Source organism: Cupressus sempervirens, chromosome 5 (assembly GCF_028749045.1).
Source record: "Cupressus sempervirens isolate cs-2001-9-10 chromosome 5, ASM2874904v1, whole genome shotgun sequence".
Lineage (NCBI taxonomy): Eukaryota > Viridiplantae > Streptophyta > Pinopsida > Cupressales > Cupressaceae > Cupressus > Cupressus sempervirens.
This window is the reverse complement of record NC_143122.1, coordinates 540,389,190-540,404,991: the sequence shown is the minus strand read 5'-3', so window position 1 is coordinate 540,404,991 and position 15,802 is coordinate 540,389,190. Positions and strand designations below refer to the sequence as shown.

The window sequence follows — 15,802 nt, the reverse complement described above, 5'->3', positions numbered from 1 at the left end:
ATGGTTGTTGCATCTACTATTTACATGTTTTAAAATTAATAAAGATATTGAGATTTGTTTTAATAGTATAACTATCTCACCCCCGCTCTCAGTTATCTTGGTAGACTTTACTTTCTAATAAAAGTTTTGAAATCTAACTTATGGTTTAGGATTTCTAGGTGCGTAAAGTTAGCTTGGGTGGCTAATGGGTCCTTCCCCTCGTCCAAGATATAACTTCTCACTCTTTTTCTTTCATGTTTCACACACTTTATGGCATGAAATCTACCACTCATGCTGAGTGATTTTAATTCAATATTATTTTGTCATCCACATTCTTGGTGGTAAAAACTTGTAGGTTGAACTACAATCCTTATGTATCTTTTATTTAGTATTACTTTAATTTAGATAATTATTCAAGCAGTTTTTAAACTAGTTTTTCCTTTATTTTTTAAACCAAAACCATTATAACACTCCAATTTAATGCACAATTCAAAACTGTGATTTTGCTAGAAAGAATTGCCACCTTTGCATTTCAAATTTTTGAAAATGGAATGATAATACATTTTGTACTATAAAAGGACATTCAAAACAATATATTTATGTGCTAATATTTGTTGGTTTAATGTCTACAGTTGTTGATTTAATGTCATATATTTTTTACTACATTACACCAATACTTGTGACTTTGTAGTTGTTATTATTGCTATCATGACTATCCACAATTAAATGAAATACATCCCTTAGTTCTAAAGAACAACAAATCATTATGATACATATCTACGCATCAACAAAACACAACTTAATGTACAATTCTCAATCTCAATTTCTTGGAGATAATTTGAACATCTTGGCCAAAAAAACATATTGATGTGGAATCACATTTGATTATCCTTAATCATACATACAAACTTGCTAAGCAATATGTCCTATAAAACTGGTAGAGATTTGAAAATTTCACTTAGATTTTGAGAAACACAAAATTAAGGTTTACTCAATCCTTTTTCCTAAGAGTTGTTAGTATTTCTTATTAAATTTTATGTATTGCTAAATATTTATACATTTATTTGTAATTTTTTTCTCATAATAAGATAACAAATAAGAATCAATAAAAAATATTTAACTCCTATTTATTGCTAAATAGTTACACTTTTATTCATGATTTTTTTTCCGTCTAAGACAATGAATACAATTTTTCAGCTAAATAAAAAAATAAAAAAATTCAGCTAACAAATAGAAATAGAAATTGTTATTATTAGTTTTATGTGAACAGTTAACGCCAATTAATTAATGAACTGTATTCATGAATTTTTTCCATAATAAGGAAAGATTCAGCCAATAAATTCACGAGTGTTTTAAACGTATAACGGGACGTTGAATATGCTTGGGTCAACGAGAACGTTCATAAAGGAGAAAAAAAGCGCGAACGCAGGTAGTGGCAACTTCGGAAACTGGGGGATTTACGTGACTATCCAGCTACCTCCCAACAATACCATACACATACGTTTCATATTGAATTCCCATCTCTCTTTTCTCTCTCTGTCTGTCACGGATTCAATATTTTTTCCCTTTCCTTTCTAAAGAGAAAAAATATATTGTAAGTTAATTATTGGATTCGTCAGTGAATAAGTTTGGTAACCGTATTTGGCAAAATTCCGATACCTCCAAGTCCTGACAATTCGGAGTTGGATTTTGGTGATTTAACGGACAAAACAGTTTGAATTTTGCATCAGCTGTATCTAGATGCACCGAAAGATCAAGCTTGTCGAGCTGCAAATACTCGCAAATGTAAAAGAATCTCTCAGACTCAGGTTTGCAGCGTTTGAGTCGACTTAAAATTTGGTGCAGTTTTAAGGGTGATTTGAAAATGGAAGGAGAAGAGTGTGAAATTGAGGAGCCTTTGATGAGCAAAATGGAAGCGGAAAGCGAGAGAAAGTTGCAAATGGAATTGGAAAGCGAGATTAAGCTGCAAACGGAATCGGAGAGCGTTTGCGAGGTCAAGGCGGCGTCACATTCGAGATCTGAAAGATCTAGTGACGAAATCGGCGTGGAAAGCCTCGATTATGCACCCATTCAGAGCTTTGTCTCGGCCAAGACTAAAAGAGTGTATACACGCAGGCATTTGTACGGGTACGTATTTATATCGTTTCCTTCATATGTGTGCACAGTTGATATTCGTGAACAATATCCGGAGTCAAACTATTTGTATTGTTTTCTGCAAATTTTGCTTTTGAAATTTCGCCTCACATAAACGCCGGGCATACTGTCATGATGGCTGTTCAAAAGCTTTATCTTATTTGCGCTGGTTTCTGTGTCTTGTTTGTGAAATTACGCCTTACATGAACGTCGGGAGTTCAAAAAATCGCCGCCTCTGTTTTGTAACCTGAAATTCTATTGACTCGCCCACATGTAAGATTAACGAGATTTTTACAAATTGTTAAATTATATTTCATTTCGATAAAAATGTTTATTTTATTTGTATATAAGTTTCTGTTCATTTTTTTTGTATAAGCTATAAAAAATGAAAGTTTTCTATCATAATTATTGAATAAAAAATGAAAAAGCTACATACAAGTTATCCAGCTTTTAAAGATCTGTTTTCATTCTTAGATATCTAGAAAAATATTTGGTTTTTCGTCCACTGTTTAAGCACCATGAAATTCTACATCAATTTTTTACTGCATCTTACTTATACCTTTAAGCTCAGTTAATGTAATTTGTATAACTTAAAACTTGATGGTTCCCACTTTTGAGAGATAGAGAGAGAGCAAGGGGAAAGTTTGCTCATAACCCTCTTGATTTGTTATAAACACATAAGCTACGAATTGGAGAATAACCCTCTTGATTTGTTTTAAACTCATAGGCTACAAAACGGAGAGACTGTTTTTGTCACTGTACTAGATTTCATTTATTATTGGTTGATTTGAGCTTTAATGTGAACTAGTTCGATATTAAAAGTCGGGCTGATTTGTTTGCAAATCTAGAAGTTTAATCAAGGCATGGAGAAACTGTGATTGAATAGAACATTAGCTTTTAGATAACTGAAGTTGAAAACATCAAGGAACTTCTGTGCTGGGATGTTGAATAAATCAGGAGATCAGAGCATAGATTTCCATTTTCAATTTTTTTTTCTGTCGATGCTGGAACAATTGCTCAGCCTTTGGAAATCTGCTTGAATGTTTCCCACTTTTGGGATCCTTCGAATCCTCTATTTTAGGGTGTTATTGTTTATGGTTTATTGATTGCTTGTGTGCATAGGCCTTGGAACATTAAAAAGAGAAATAAGTAGCGGTCATTTAGTTTTTTCCCACTTTTGATGATTGTCGGGAAAATTAATGTTTGGGAAATGTTGGAAACGGATGAGATGAGGATGATGATATTTATCTCACGTTTGGAAAAGGGGATCCAAATCACATATCTGATAGGGGAAACAGTCTGAACTCCATATATGGAAAGGGAACATGTAGCAATGATATAGGAATGAAAGTCTTGATGTTTCATTTGGCTTTCATGTTTGTAACTTCTTGTTCCCACACTGCTGCCTAAGTCTATTTTCCGCAAAATTATAAGCTATCTCATGGAAAATTAAAATTGTGGGAAAAGATAATAGAAAATCTTTTTAAGTTTTTGTGGAGCAGGCATTGTTTAGGAAACAAAAATAGACTTTGAAAAAAAGGGGACTTGAAATAAATTATTATCCCTCTTTTTATTTGCCACAAAATCTTCTCTCTTTTATTCATCACCAAATTTTCTTTCCAATTTTATTTGAAAAATTAAATATTAAAATGACTTAAAAAATAAACAGCTTCAAGAAGCCACCAGATCCACAAATTATTTCCGGTAAAATTAAGTGGGGACTGCTAACCAAAATAAGCTAAGCAATTGCATGAGGCCTCATTCTAAGATGGAAAGCCTGCACACCCGCAATAAAACTTTTCTAGAGAAAGATCTTATATTGTCCATATTTAAAAGATTTTTGATTTTTTTTCTGTTTTCCACATATGCCTTAATTGTTTTTTTGATCGGTAATAAAGTATATTGTATTGATATAAAAAAAGAGATTACATGAGTTACTTGCCATAAGGGCACCACTGAGTTTGGAACAAACCCAAAACACAATGACACTACCTAAATCCAACTACAGACCCCAGTTATTACATCGACCTCACATGCCATATTGGCCAAAATATGATAAAGACATGACATAAAACTGAAAGCAAGCATCCACAGCCAAAAGAGGGACCAACACATGCAATAATTTGAACTAATTTTCAGCATCTTCTCGGGAAAAATTGGGGAAAGCTTCACCCAGTGAAGGCTTTGACTTCCTTTCACGACTGCTTGCCTGATCAAAAGACTCTACCCGTTCGTCCAGCAGTGACACATCAACCCTAGATTGCTTGACGTGTTGTTCTACAGGCTCACCACCCCGACCCATGCTTGACCTACAAACCATCTTGGGTGGAAGTTGGCGGTGTACCAGAGGGTGCTTGGAGTCATCCAAAGGGGCATTAGATGTTACAACAGTCACCTTCTTGCGGAAACACGACTCAACCCCAAGGACACGGGCCTATGGTAATGAGCGAAGAAACAATGTGAGTCTCCACCAACTGGTTTGTGCCGTCGGTAAGTGGACCTTTGAAGGGTCCGTTGAAGACCAAATGAGGAGGGGCTGAAGTTCATCCAAGCCACCACTAATCATGCACTAGGGGCGGTTACCCATGTGTAACCCTACTCCAATCTCAACCCGCTGCACAATGTCTTCAAAACCCACACCCCATTTAGAAACCAAACAGTCCCTAACAACCATACGAACTTCCATCTTTGATTTGGCCACCATTAATCCCAACGCCATGAACAACGCTGAAATGTCCAGGTTGAACCGATGCCTCAGATCATTATTTAGATATTCCATTTGTGCTTATCTTGCTGATTTTATACATGTTTTAGCTTGATGGTTTACACTTGTTTTTGTTGCTATGGAAAGTGAATTTTTCCTTTAAAAATGATGAAATGGTTCATTTTCCTATTTTTGGTTTTTTCCCAAACTCCAAATTCAAAATTGCATGTTGAAGTGGTTTGCTTGTTGACATGTTTGAGTCTTTTGCCAAAGGTACGTTCTTCTTTTTGAAGTATGTTTTTGTGTTTTGCGTGTTTGCTTTTCAGTTTTTCTTCACTTTACTCCATCTTCCATTTCATGCAAGAGCATCATTTCATTACATTTCCATCTTTCCATGTCACAACACTTCGCATCTCATTCTTTACATGCGATTACATGCATTTCCATTCGTCGTCCCCACGTACATGTAATCTCATTTTCCATTTCCATTTCCATTTCCACTCATCTCACTTTCCACGTCCAATCACACGTCATGATTACATGAAAGGTTTTTTACATGTAATTGCATATCTAAACCTGTTTTTGACTAAAAACCACTTTTTAAAAGGTCAAAAAATGTCATTTGCATGTATTCCCATAAAAGCTCACTTTGCCTCAAGGCACATTGCATTCGTACCTTCCATATGCACTTACACTTAATGAGCAAAATACATGTCATTCTACTTCCCTTGTCATAACGCATATCATACGCACTTGCATGCAAGCTCATTCTCCATCCGCATTTGCATGTCATCTCACTTTCCATTCTTCATTACATGTTGCATATACATGTAATCCACTTTCTGTGGAATGACATCTTGAAAGTCCAAGTCACTTTTTAAGTCAAGAGTCTTCATTCACACACATTCCCATGCGTTCCACTTTCATGTTTCAAAGCATATCCATCCTTCCAAGTTCAGCTTTGGCCCTTTTCATCCAAATACATATGCTTTCTGGTTCATTTCCAGCCATCATATGTGTTCCATAAATATCTAATCCATACTTCGAATACCCACTCCTCATGGATTTGTCATTGTAACTCAAATCTCAAAGCTTTCATGAATTCAATCCCATTGAAACTTTCATGTTGCAGCAAGTCAAGATATGTTAGAGTTTCTATAAAGAATGAAGACATCTAGTAAAGAAGGTGTGCTTCAAATTAAAGAAGCGAGAATTCTTCTGATCTCCATTTTTCCAATGGTTGTCTGAGAACTCGAGTTCATGATGGAATGCGCCAAGCATTTTGTTTCAAAAAAAAGAAGAAAAAAGTTCAAGGTGCTGATGGAAAGTTATTCAGAGTTTACATCCAGACACCGTTAAGAAGGTTTTCAAAGTGTCATAAACTCCAGAATGTGCCAATCTACAAAGGAGTATTCACGATAACATGAACAAGGAAAGTTTTGATCACATCAAGTTTTCAAATGACAACAGAAATTCATGAATGAGAGTCAGAGGCTATCAAAAGATGCAACACCATGGTTATCAAGGTGAATGTTGTGGTACAAAGTATAGGAACTCCTGATCTTGTGATCATTTGGGACTGCATCGTCAAGGACAAGGCCTTTCAAAATGATCTTTAGGATTGTTTCAATTCTCTTCCGTCTTTCTTCTTCTTCTTTTCTCATGTTTGTAATTGAAGAGGATTACATGAAAATGTGTAATTACGTGTAATGCGAGTTGCATGTAAGTCAATGATTTCTCTTTTAGTTAGACTAGGTCAAAGTTGGTTGAGTTGCTCCCACTTTTTCCTCCATCTTTTTTTCAACTCCTTTTCCTATATAAAGGAGTGCCCCCTCATTGTAAAAATCATCTTTTGTTGTATGCAAGAAAGCTCTACCAAATTTGTGCAAGTAAAACTTTGATTGTGTAGTACAAATTTGGGAGAAAAGTGAATAAAAGAAGTGATTGGATTTGAAGCTTTGACTGGAAGCAATTGTGATAGAGCAAATTAGAAGCTTTCACTGTAATTTGTGCATATTGTCTTTGATTCAATTATTATTGTGTTTTCAATAATAGAGCATAGTGATTTAAGAAGCAATTGGAGTTGAAGTTTTAACTAGAAGCGGTTGTGGCAATACATAGACTAGAGCTTTGACTGTAGCTTGAATTACCATCTCAAATTCACGAAAAATAGTTAGAATTCCCTATTTCTGGAAGTCTTTGTGCCCCAATGGTAAATGTTATTCTTATAGAATTGGTTAAAACAAGACTTAGAGCCAAACTGATACACTTTCAGCTAGCCTTTGGGTTAGTGTTGATTTATCGGTATCACTGTTTACAACTTTAGATAGAAGTGTAGTTTGAGGTTTTATCTTGCCCATTACTTGCTCCGTGGGTAAGTGGATTCTTTCCTGAAAGCTGAGAGGAAAGAACATTGGTAACATCCTTTTACAAAATCTCTCAACTTCTTGCTTACTTTGAGTTGATCCAAGGAATGGTGAGAAGGGGGAGCCTTCCCTTTAAAGTAGGAGAGACTTTGTCTCATACGTTATGGCTAGTCATCCTAATTTGCAACTAGATTTTACTCGAAACTGTTGGTTGCAAAATATCCACCCAACAGACTCAACATTGTTTTGTGCTTCCTTACTACAACGAATACACTCAAGGCTCTCAGGGCCAAGAGGAGGTTATTCTCGCTTCACTCAAAGGTTTTTTTGATGAAGACCTCACCAAATCACAAGTAACTTAATTAAACATCCGAGGGATCTTGTTGCAACTACTAGGAGGGAAGGAAAGTGGGTTGTTATTCAGAACTAGAAGGCAATTTTTGGCGATTCCTTTTCCCTAGGTTGGGAATCCCAATCTTCTGATTTGGCTAAATGATGCTTGTAGTTTAGGGGGCCTTGCAAGAGTTAGAAAAGTACAGTATGACAAGTTAACTGTTGGAACGATAACGAGACTTTTTGGTCTTCCTCAGGTTTAACTTACAATGCCCTTGGCTCCTTGGATCTCCTTTTCCTCACAGAGACCCATGAGAGCTTAACTTACCCTCTTCCCAATATCATAAGCTTTGAATGGATTTCATTTTTCAGGAGTGAGACTAGATTCTTGGGTGTAGTTCGCGGTTTTAGAAGGGTTGCTTTTCTTGTCAGTGATTATTTGTAGGGACAAACTTCTATGGTTTATTTTGATCCTTTGACTATATTCTTGTGGGTTCGAATTCGCTATGCGAGTTCCCATCACAAGGACCTTTGTATTGTTGTATGCTACTTTGCTCCGACTGCTTCTCCATATGCTATCCATAACGGTCTTGATGGTGACCTTTTTACTGCCCTATAGGATAACATAACTTAGTTCTCTTCTATCAATAAGATTCTCATTCTAGGTGATTTTAATTCTTGTACTCAGTGTGCCCAAACTCCTCTTCACAATAGTGTTGTCGATTCTATATGTATTGGTGATATTAATCCTACTTCTTTGGGGCTCTAAAGGTCACTCGATGACGCTTCTAGTCCCCTCGTGAAGTACGGGTGCCATCTACTATTTTGTGAGGCTTCTGACTTGGTGATCTTGAACGGGCTTGACTACTTCCTTGGCTCCCATCTTTTCACTTGTAGACCCTATGGTGGCAAGGCGAGTGTGGTTGACTACGTCCTTTCTAGCTAGTCATTTCTTCCTTCCATTCACCACTTCTCTATCTCCCTTATCTGTCTAGCTGACCATGTTGTCTTCCGCCTTTACCTCGAGTCTTTCACCTCTCCCACCACCTCGACCTCGTCCCTCTCCTGAGTCTCCTCTTGCCCCCACACCTTGTTTCACTTACCTAGTTTGTTCACTCTCTACCTTAGACAAATCCTCCTCCAATCTCCTTAGAGTGTGTCATACCCATGTTCAATCGCCTTTCCTCCTCCCTTTCGGATGCTGCCATGCTTTCTATCCCCCACTCCACCACCCCTCTAGTCTACCCCGAGTAGATTGAGATACACTTGCCATATGAACAAATGGTATGACAGTGGCTGCGAGGATTTCCATTAGAGGTTGCATTCAACTTTCACTCTCCACCACCCCTCCTTTACCCAACTAAAAACTCCGTATTGCTGCTTCCTCTGCTGCAAGAAATGCTCCTTTGTTTCTCAATGTAGGAGAATCCTCATGGCCTCCTTCACTCGCTTCCCAATCCTTTTGGTGTACTCTCTTCCACTGTGGTTCCTACCTCCCTCTCGAGCTTGACCATAGTCTTTTGGTCTCCTAGACCACCGAGCTCTATGATATTCCCAACTAACCCCACTTCCATGTCACCCCTCCCCCTATTACCACATATTCACTTGCATGAATGTTAGGAAAGCAATCAGAAACATGAATAAAAGTGGAGTGGCAAATGAGGAAGGGTTCTAGGCTGAGCTTTTCAAGCTTGGATCCACCATTTAGGTCCCTATCTTGCAAATCTCTTCAACCTTGTGTTCCACATAGGTCTCCCCCTCTCGATATCATCACATCATCCATCTTATCCAAAAGGATGGGGCGTCCTTTCACCCGAGCAATTATAGGACTCATGGTGGGTCACACTTTCACCAAGTTGTATGTTACAACGCTCCACACTCTTCTTTCGAAATCGATCTTCGAGGTATTCTTACCAGATGCTAAGTGAGCTTCAAATCTAATTTCTAGAAAATGGATCACGCTTTGACTCTCTGTGCTATCATCGAGGAGGCTCGTAGTCGCTCCTTGAAGGTGTATTGTTGCTTTGTGGATTTTTGCAAGCCTTTGATTTCGTGTTGAGATCAATCCTCTTTCAAAGACTTACGCACATTGGTATTTCAAAGATCCTTTTGGTTGTTGTCACGAGATTATATGAAAGGGTCCTTGGCTGTCTTAAGACTCTTGGTGGAATCTTCAACTTCATCATGAGTATTATCGGGGTCAAGCAGTGCTATACCATTTACCCCACACTATTTGGGGATCTACACTGATGAGTTAGAGACTTTTTTCCAGCAGCACTACATGGTGAACAAGTGCCTCCTCCACTACGTTGTGATATCTATTTTACTCTTTGCGGATGACATAATCCCCTTGGCCTCCTCTCCTGAGGGTCTTTAGCAACACTTAGATGGCCTTGTCCCGTTCTATGATGAGAAACATCTCACAACGATTCTTTGGAAGACCATAAAAGGTTATGGTCTTCAATGGACTTAAGGACCTCTCACCTCCACTTCTTCTTCAGGAGCGCAAAGGTAGAGATCTCTTCATCCTACACCTACTTTGGGGTCAAGTTCTTTGGTCCTCATTTCAAATTGAAACTAACCCTTCAAATGTGTATCAGTTTGGGTTATGGTTCTTTGGACCTCCGTAAGTGACAATGCTTATGACATCACTCTCAGGAGACTACATTCAAGATGAACCTCATGGACACTCTCATTAGGCCTATTGTTCTCTATGCTTCTATTGTTTGGGGGATCTCACTTTTGGATTCAGATTGGGCTTCTGCGGAAAGGGTTCTGGTCCTCCTTTGACCCTCCATTAGGTGCAAGTAGTTGATTCTGCATCATATGATTCTTGATGAGTTCAGGGCCTGTCCATTTAGAGTTGAGGCCATCTTTGATTTGATTTGATTTCTTCACCATCTTCGGGGCTTTGCTAATTCTCGTGAGGGGCGCAGTAGGCATCTTTTTCTCGTGCTCTATTCCTTAGAGGCTATTATTCCCTCTGCCTCTTCTGGGAGGGCCCATGGCTGGTTTGTAGAGGTCACTGTCCTTGGTTTCATAGGTATCGAGAATGGTTGTCTCCCTCCTTTCCAATACTCTCTTAGCCTCCCTCCTCCCCCCATTGCAGGAGTTGAATAGGTGAGTCAAGACTGACATCTACAAACAATACATTCATACCACCTAGGTTAACCCCCATAGGGGCCTTTTCCCTAAGATGACATTTTATGCAACACACTTTCTGGAGATTCCGGACAGGATCATTGTTCCTCTTCCGTACCTATCCCACCATTGGTTACACTCTCTTTCAATCTCTGTTGGATCCTTCAGAGTGGGTTCTCAACAGATTCGCATGGAGACTGATCATCAGTTATAGTGAGAGCACAAGGTTTTCCTGCTTTGTAGTATCAAGGAGTTGGTGATCGAGGATCGTTTCATTTTTTGCTGCTCTATTTACTATGAGATAAGGGGGAGCTTCTTTTGCCTTTTCAAGATCAAGCATTGACATCATTGGTCTAGTTGTTCGTGTTCCATCTATATGAAGTTTCCTAAGAACATGCAAGGTTTTGCAAGCTGCTGAAAAAAGGTAGCTATTTTGTTGAGCTAGTAAATGGATTCACTAAAGTTGCATTATCAGCTAGTTTGAATTAGGTAAGTTTTTCTTTGTTTTTAATAAGTGCGCTTGCACAAGTTTGGTTTATTTTAACCAGGTTTGCTTTGTGTAAGTTGCATTAGAGTCTTTTTGTTTTTGGTCGCCTGACTCTATTGCTCAATCGAATGGATAAAGGCACTTAGAGATCTGGAATCTATAGAATCTATGTTACTCATGGTTTCCAAGGACATATGAGTTACATTCCCTAGACAAAGCCAACTATTGTCCTTTTTGTAATCACAAAATGGAGGCAACACTCCGAAATTTTGCAAGTTAAGTTTTGAATTTCTCTAAGATAACTCATTATATAGTTTGTGAAACTTGGTTAATTAATCCTTCCCAATTCATATTGTGAGTCATTTTATTGAAGCTGCTTGTCAAGTTGCTTTTGTCTTTGAAAGCTTGATTAGAATTATTGTATCTAGAAGCATATGCTTGATTTTCGAGGACTTCAAAGTCCCTTTTTGCATTTTAGCATGTTTGTTTGGATTGTTTTGATCATTTTGAGCTACCTTAGGACTTAATTGGAGTTGTCAATCAAAAGATATTAAGGTTTAAGTGCATGTAAAATCAGACTTTAGAACCCTAATGACATATTTTCTAAGTTGCCGATTGGGATGCAGAACCGGAAGTGGATACGGGATGCGGGAATTTTTTAATTTTTGGGTACGGATGCGTTTGGAAACTTGCATATATGTGTGTGTGTGTGCAAAGAACTTAAGAAACTTATAAATACAAGAAATTAGAGTTAGAAACTTAGAAATATACAAACACACATCATTTGATAGTATCATAATACATATGATACTTCACCATTGATCAAGATTCAAGATATTTCACATGTCAATGAAATAGTTCAAGCTTCAAATTAAAACTTCATAGGCACAAATATTCATGTTCTAGACTCCATGTCCAACTACAAAATAAAAAATAGAGTGTCCAACTACAAAATAAAAAATAGAGTTCATGATTCAATGTCATTGTTCACTAATCATAATCATAAGGATTCTCAAAAATTTGGATCCTCCTTATCTCCATCCATTGCAAGGTTGATATCATTTGAACCAAGAAAGGTTCCACTTGTGCTAGTTGCAAACAAAATGAGAACAATGAACCCAACTGCAAACAAAATGGAGATTGAATGGTTGAAAGGCCTCTATTAGGTCCATTTTAGGGTTTGACACAAAAGTATATAATAAAATGTGCAAATAAGCATGTCTAAATCGGTTTTAAAGTGAACTTTGCATTTTTTTGACTTTTTCTTTGTGGATGCTGATGGAAGCTCCCGGGTGCCACTAGGATGCCACTCACAAGCACCCAAATGTGTTTGGATGCATGAAATAGGCATTTGCCCACATCCAGGTGCTTGAGAGTGGCATCCGGGTGGCACCAACAGGGCTTCCGTTTGTATCCATGCTTCCGTACGTATCCGCTTCCACCTCTAGACATTTCCTGCAAGTATTAGTATCTAATCATATTTTAAGTAATAAACATTATAATTTGCTGTTATGTTGCACTTTTTGATGTTCATGACTTAAAATCACTTTTAAATGTGTTCATTAGTTATTAAATTGCACTTTTTAATCTATTTACACATTACATATGCACCTAAGCTATAAATTAAATCACTTAAGTGAAAGGTGCACTTTTTCAACCCATTTACACATGACACAAAAACTTTCATGTGTAATATGTAATGGACCTCAAAAGTGTGATTTCACTTAAGTGAATCAATTAGACATGTGCAAATTAGAATTCAAGTCAAAAGAACAAGTTTTAGTAAGTCATTTGCATATGCATTTGATGAAATATGTAGATGCACTTAAAAAGTGAGATTTGCCTTATTTTAAATATGCATTTACACTTGAAAAGTCCGATTTTGCTTGTTTTGCTCCATTTCAAGAGGCAAATCGTACTTTTGGAGACCAACTGCATATTACATCTAACATTTCTTCAATATGCAATATGTTTTTCACCCTCAAAACTATGATTGGCTTGACAAAACAACTTGTTTTCCTTATAACTACTTGGTTGGGCGGTTTTTGCATGATATTTAAATATGCATTTCATTTTGTAAACCACGATTTTCCTTTTCGCATGAAAATGCAATGTGCAGCCATATCCAAAAAGTGTGATTGGCTTCATACTTGCATTTTTAATCTTAAAAGCAACATGTAAATGCACGACAAAACCACGATAGGGCATTTTGGGCATAAATGCAACATGTAATGCAACCCAAGAAGCTCAATTTGACTTAGAAGTTTTCCATTTACATATTTTAATAGTGTAACACTAGTACTAGGGTACGCCAAGACGACGGGACTAGTATTTGGGATGTGGGGAAAATCGGCCTCATTTGCAGGAAGACAGGGGGACACTTAGGGGACGATAGCAAGGGGAGGATGGGATAGGAAGGGGTGTTGTATAGGAAACATATAGAACTTGAAATGCTAGTCACGAAATGACGTTGCAGTAGAACATACCAAATTAAAATACTTGAACATTGCAAAATTGCAACATGAACTAGAACCATTGAACATTTAATATGGTAACTTAATACATACCCAATAGTAACATTCAAATATTAAAATTCAAATAGAAATTCAAGTACCCATCCCATCGGCGACATGGTATGGTAGAAGTGGGGGTACTTGGGCTACTTAAGTACCTGGTGTAGGGATGTCTCAAGGACAGGTACTTTGAGGTTTGGGAGTGGGGTGTGAGTCCTCGTGTTACACTGCATTTTAAAATATGCAAATGGGCTGGAAAATGGGACCAGGATTTGGCATCTCTTTTCCAACTTGCAAATACCTTCAAAAAGTCTCATTCGCACTTGGGCATCCAAACTCAATATGCAAATGGACTGGAAAAGTCTGATTTGCATCAAAGACTCCAAATGCAATGTGTATGAAGAGTAAAAAGTGTGATCTGCACTTAATAGACTCATTTCCACATCGTTTAAATGTGTAATGGAGCTGGAAAAGTGCGATTTTAGGGCCAAATGAAAGACATTTGAAATCTTTTTGAATGCTATATGCAAACACATTGGAAAAACCTGATTTTGGAGAAGAGAGTTTCCTTCCAACTTCTTCCTTGCTCCAAGATCTGCCCTTTGTTCTCCAAGCAAGAGTAAGTTTTGGGTTTTGTTGGCATTTCTTGTTCTTGTTGCTTATTCGATGCATTCTTTTGCTCTTTGCTTTCCATTTGTTTAGTTGCAGCCCTAGATTTTTGTTCTAAAATACAAATAAATTTAAAACTCTCATTCTTTGTAATGCAAAAAGGTTCTTCCTCTCAAAAAAAATTGGTTACAAGATTGAAGTGTTGAAAGTCATCAATTTGTGTCAAAGCAAGAGGTATGTTCTTTTCTTTTCCTTGTTTTGTAAATACTTTGATTGTTTGTTTTGCTTGTTTTTGTGCTTTTAGAGAACATTTTAATGAAGAAAATGATGAAATTTGTCCCAAAGAATGCAAGTTTCGATTCACATTTCTAGCCTTCATGTTCATTCCATCTCCAAATTTGCCCAATTCCATTTCCCAAATATGTAATTGGATTTTTAAGACCCAATTACACATTTACATAAAATTAAAATTAGTGAGTTTTCTTCGTATGTAAATGCATTTCTAATTCGCGAATTCGGGAAAAGCTCACATTTTTAAACATGAAGATTCCTATCCATGTGCTTCCAAACTACATCTACTTGCATTCATATTTGTTCATGCCAAAATCCACATTTCACCCCTATGTAGCCTACTTGGAATAATCCAGTTTTGACCATTTTTTGTCTAAAAACAAGCTGTCCATTTTTTTTCCTTCCTTTTTAAGCGTTCAAAAGGTATTTAAATCATACCTAGAACACTTATCCTCCATGGATCTTCCATCATTGCTTTAATCTTGAAACCCTCATATATTCAATCCCATTGAAAGATGTTTTCACTCTTTGGTATTCTCATTGTGCAGTGAAGTTTTTAAGTCAAGATATGTTAGAATTTCTTCAAAGAATATAGACATCTTGTCAAGAAAACATGCTCCGAAACAAAAGAAGCAATATGCTTTTGGTCTCCACTTTCCCAATGGCTGCCCTAGAACCTGAGTTCATGTGGGAATGAGCCAATTGCTTTGATTCAAAAAATAAAAAATTAGTTAAAGATGTTGATAGGAAATTTGTTCTAAGTTTACATCTGGCATCATTGAGAAGGTTTATAAAACGCCAGAAACTCTAGAATGTGCAAATCTTACCAAGGAGAATTCACAAAAATTGTGGAATGAGAAAAAACTTATTTACATCAAGTTTTCAAATGACAATTGTGGCAATCCATCAAATAGAATCAAGAGGCTATGAAAGGATGCAATGGCTCAAAATAGAAGAGCTCTCAACAACTTCAATATTTTCATCATTCTGCTCAGAAGACATGTTGCGTGTAATTGATTTGCTTGCAATCGAATTACATGTGCCTTCAACAATGTAATTGAATATGTCTTCTTTCCCTTTTGACTTAGTCAATGTGGTTGAGTTTCTCCCACCTTTTTCTCCTCTTTTTTCTCACTCCTTTGCCTATATACGGCAATGCCAGCCATTGTATATATCATCTTTTTATGTGCAAAAAAACTCTCTAGAATTTGTGAAAGTATAATTGTGATTTATTTGTGCGAGTTTC

The 15,802-nt window shown here is 37.0% G+C and overlaps 1 protein-coding gene across 2 annotated transcripts in view; it reads left to right on the top strand.

Moving 5' to 3' along the window:
* Positions 1-1,322: 1,322 nt before the first annotated feature.
* Positions 1,323-15,802, top strand: part of LOC149557076 (uncharacterized) — a 191,691-nt gene continuing 177,211 nt past the window's right edge. The window contains exon 1 of one of the 2 annotated variants that reach the window (XM_089831758.1): positions 1,323-2,106. In XM_089831758.1, coding sequence (XP_089687884.1) covers positions 1,844-2,106 — 263 coding nt within the window. In that variant the 5' untranslated portion in view covers positions 1,323-1,843. The remainder of the gene's footprint in view (positions 2,107-15,802) is intronic. The other variant, XM_089831759.1, reaches the window with a different exon arrangement.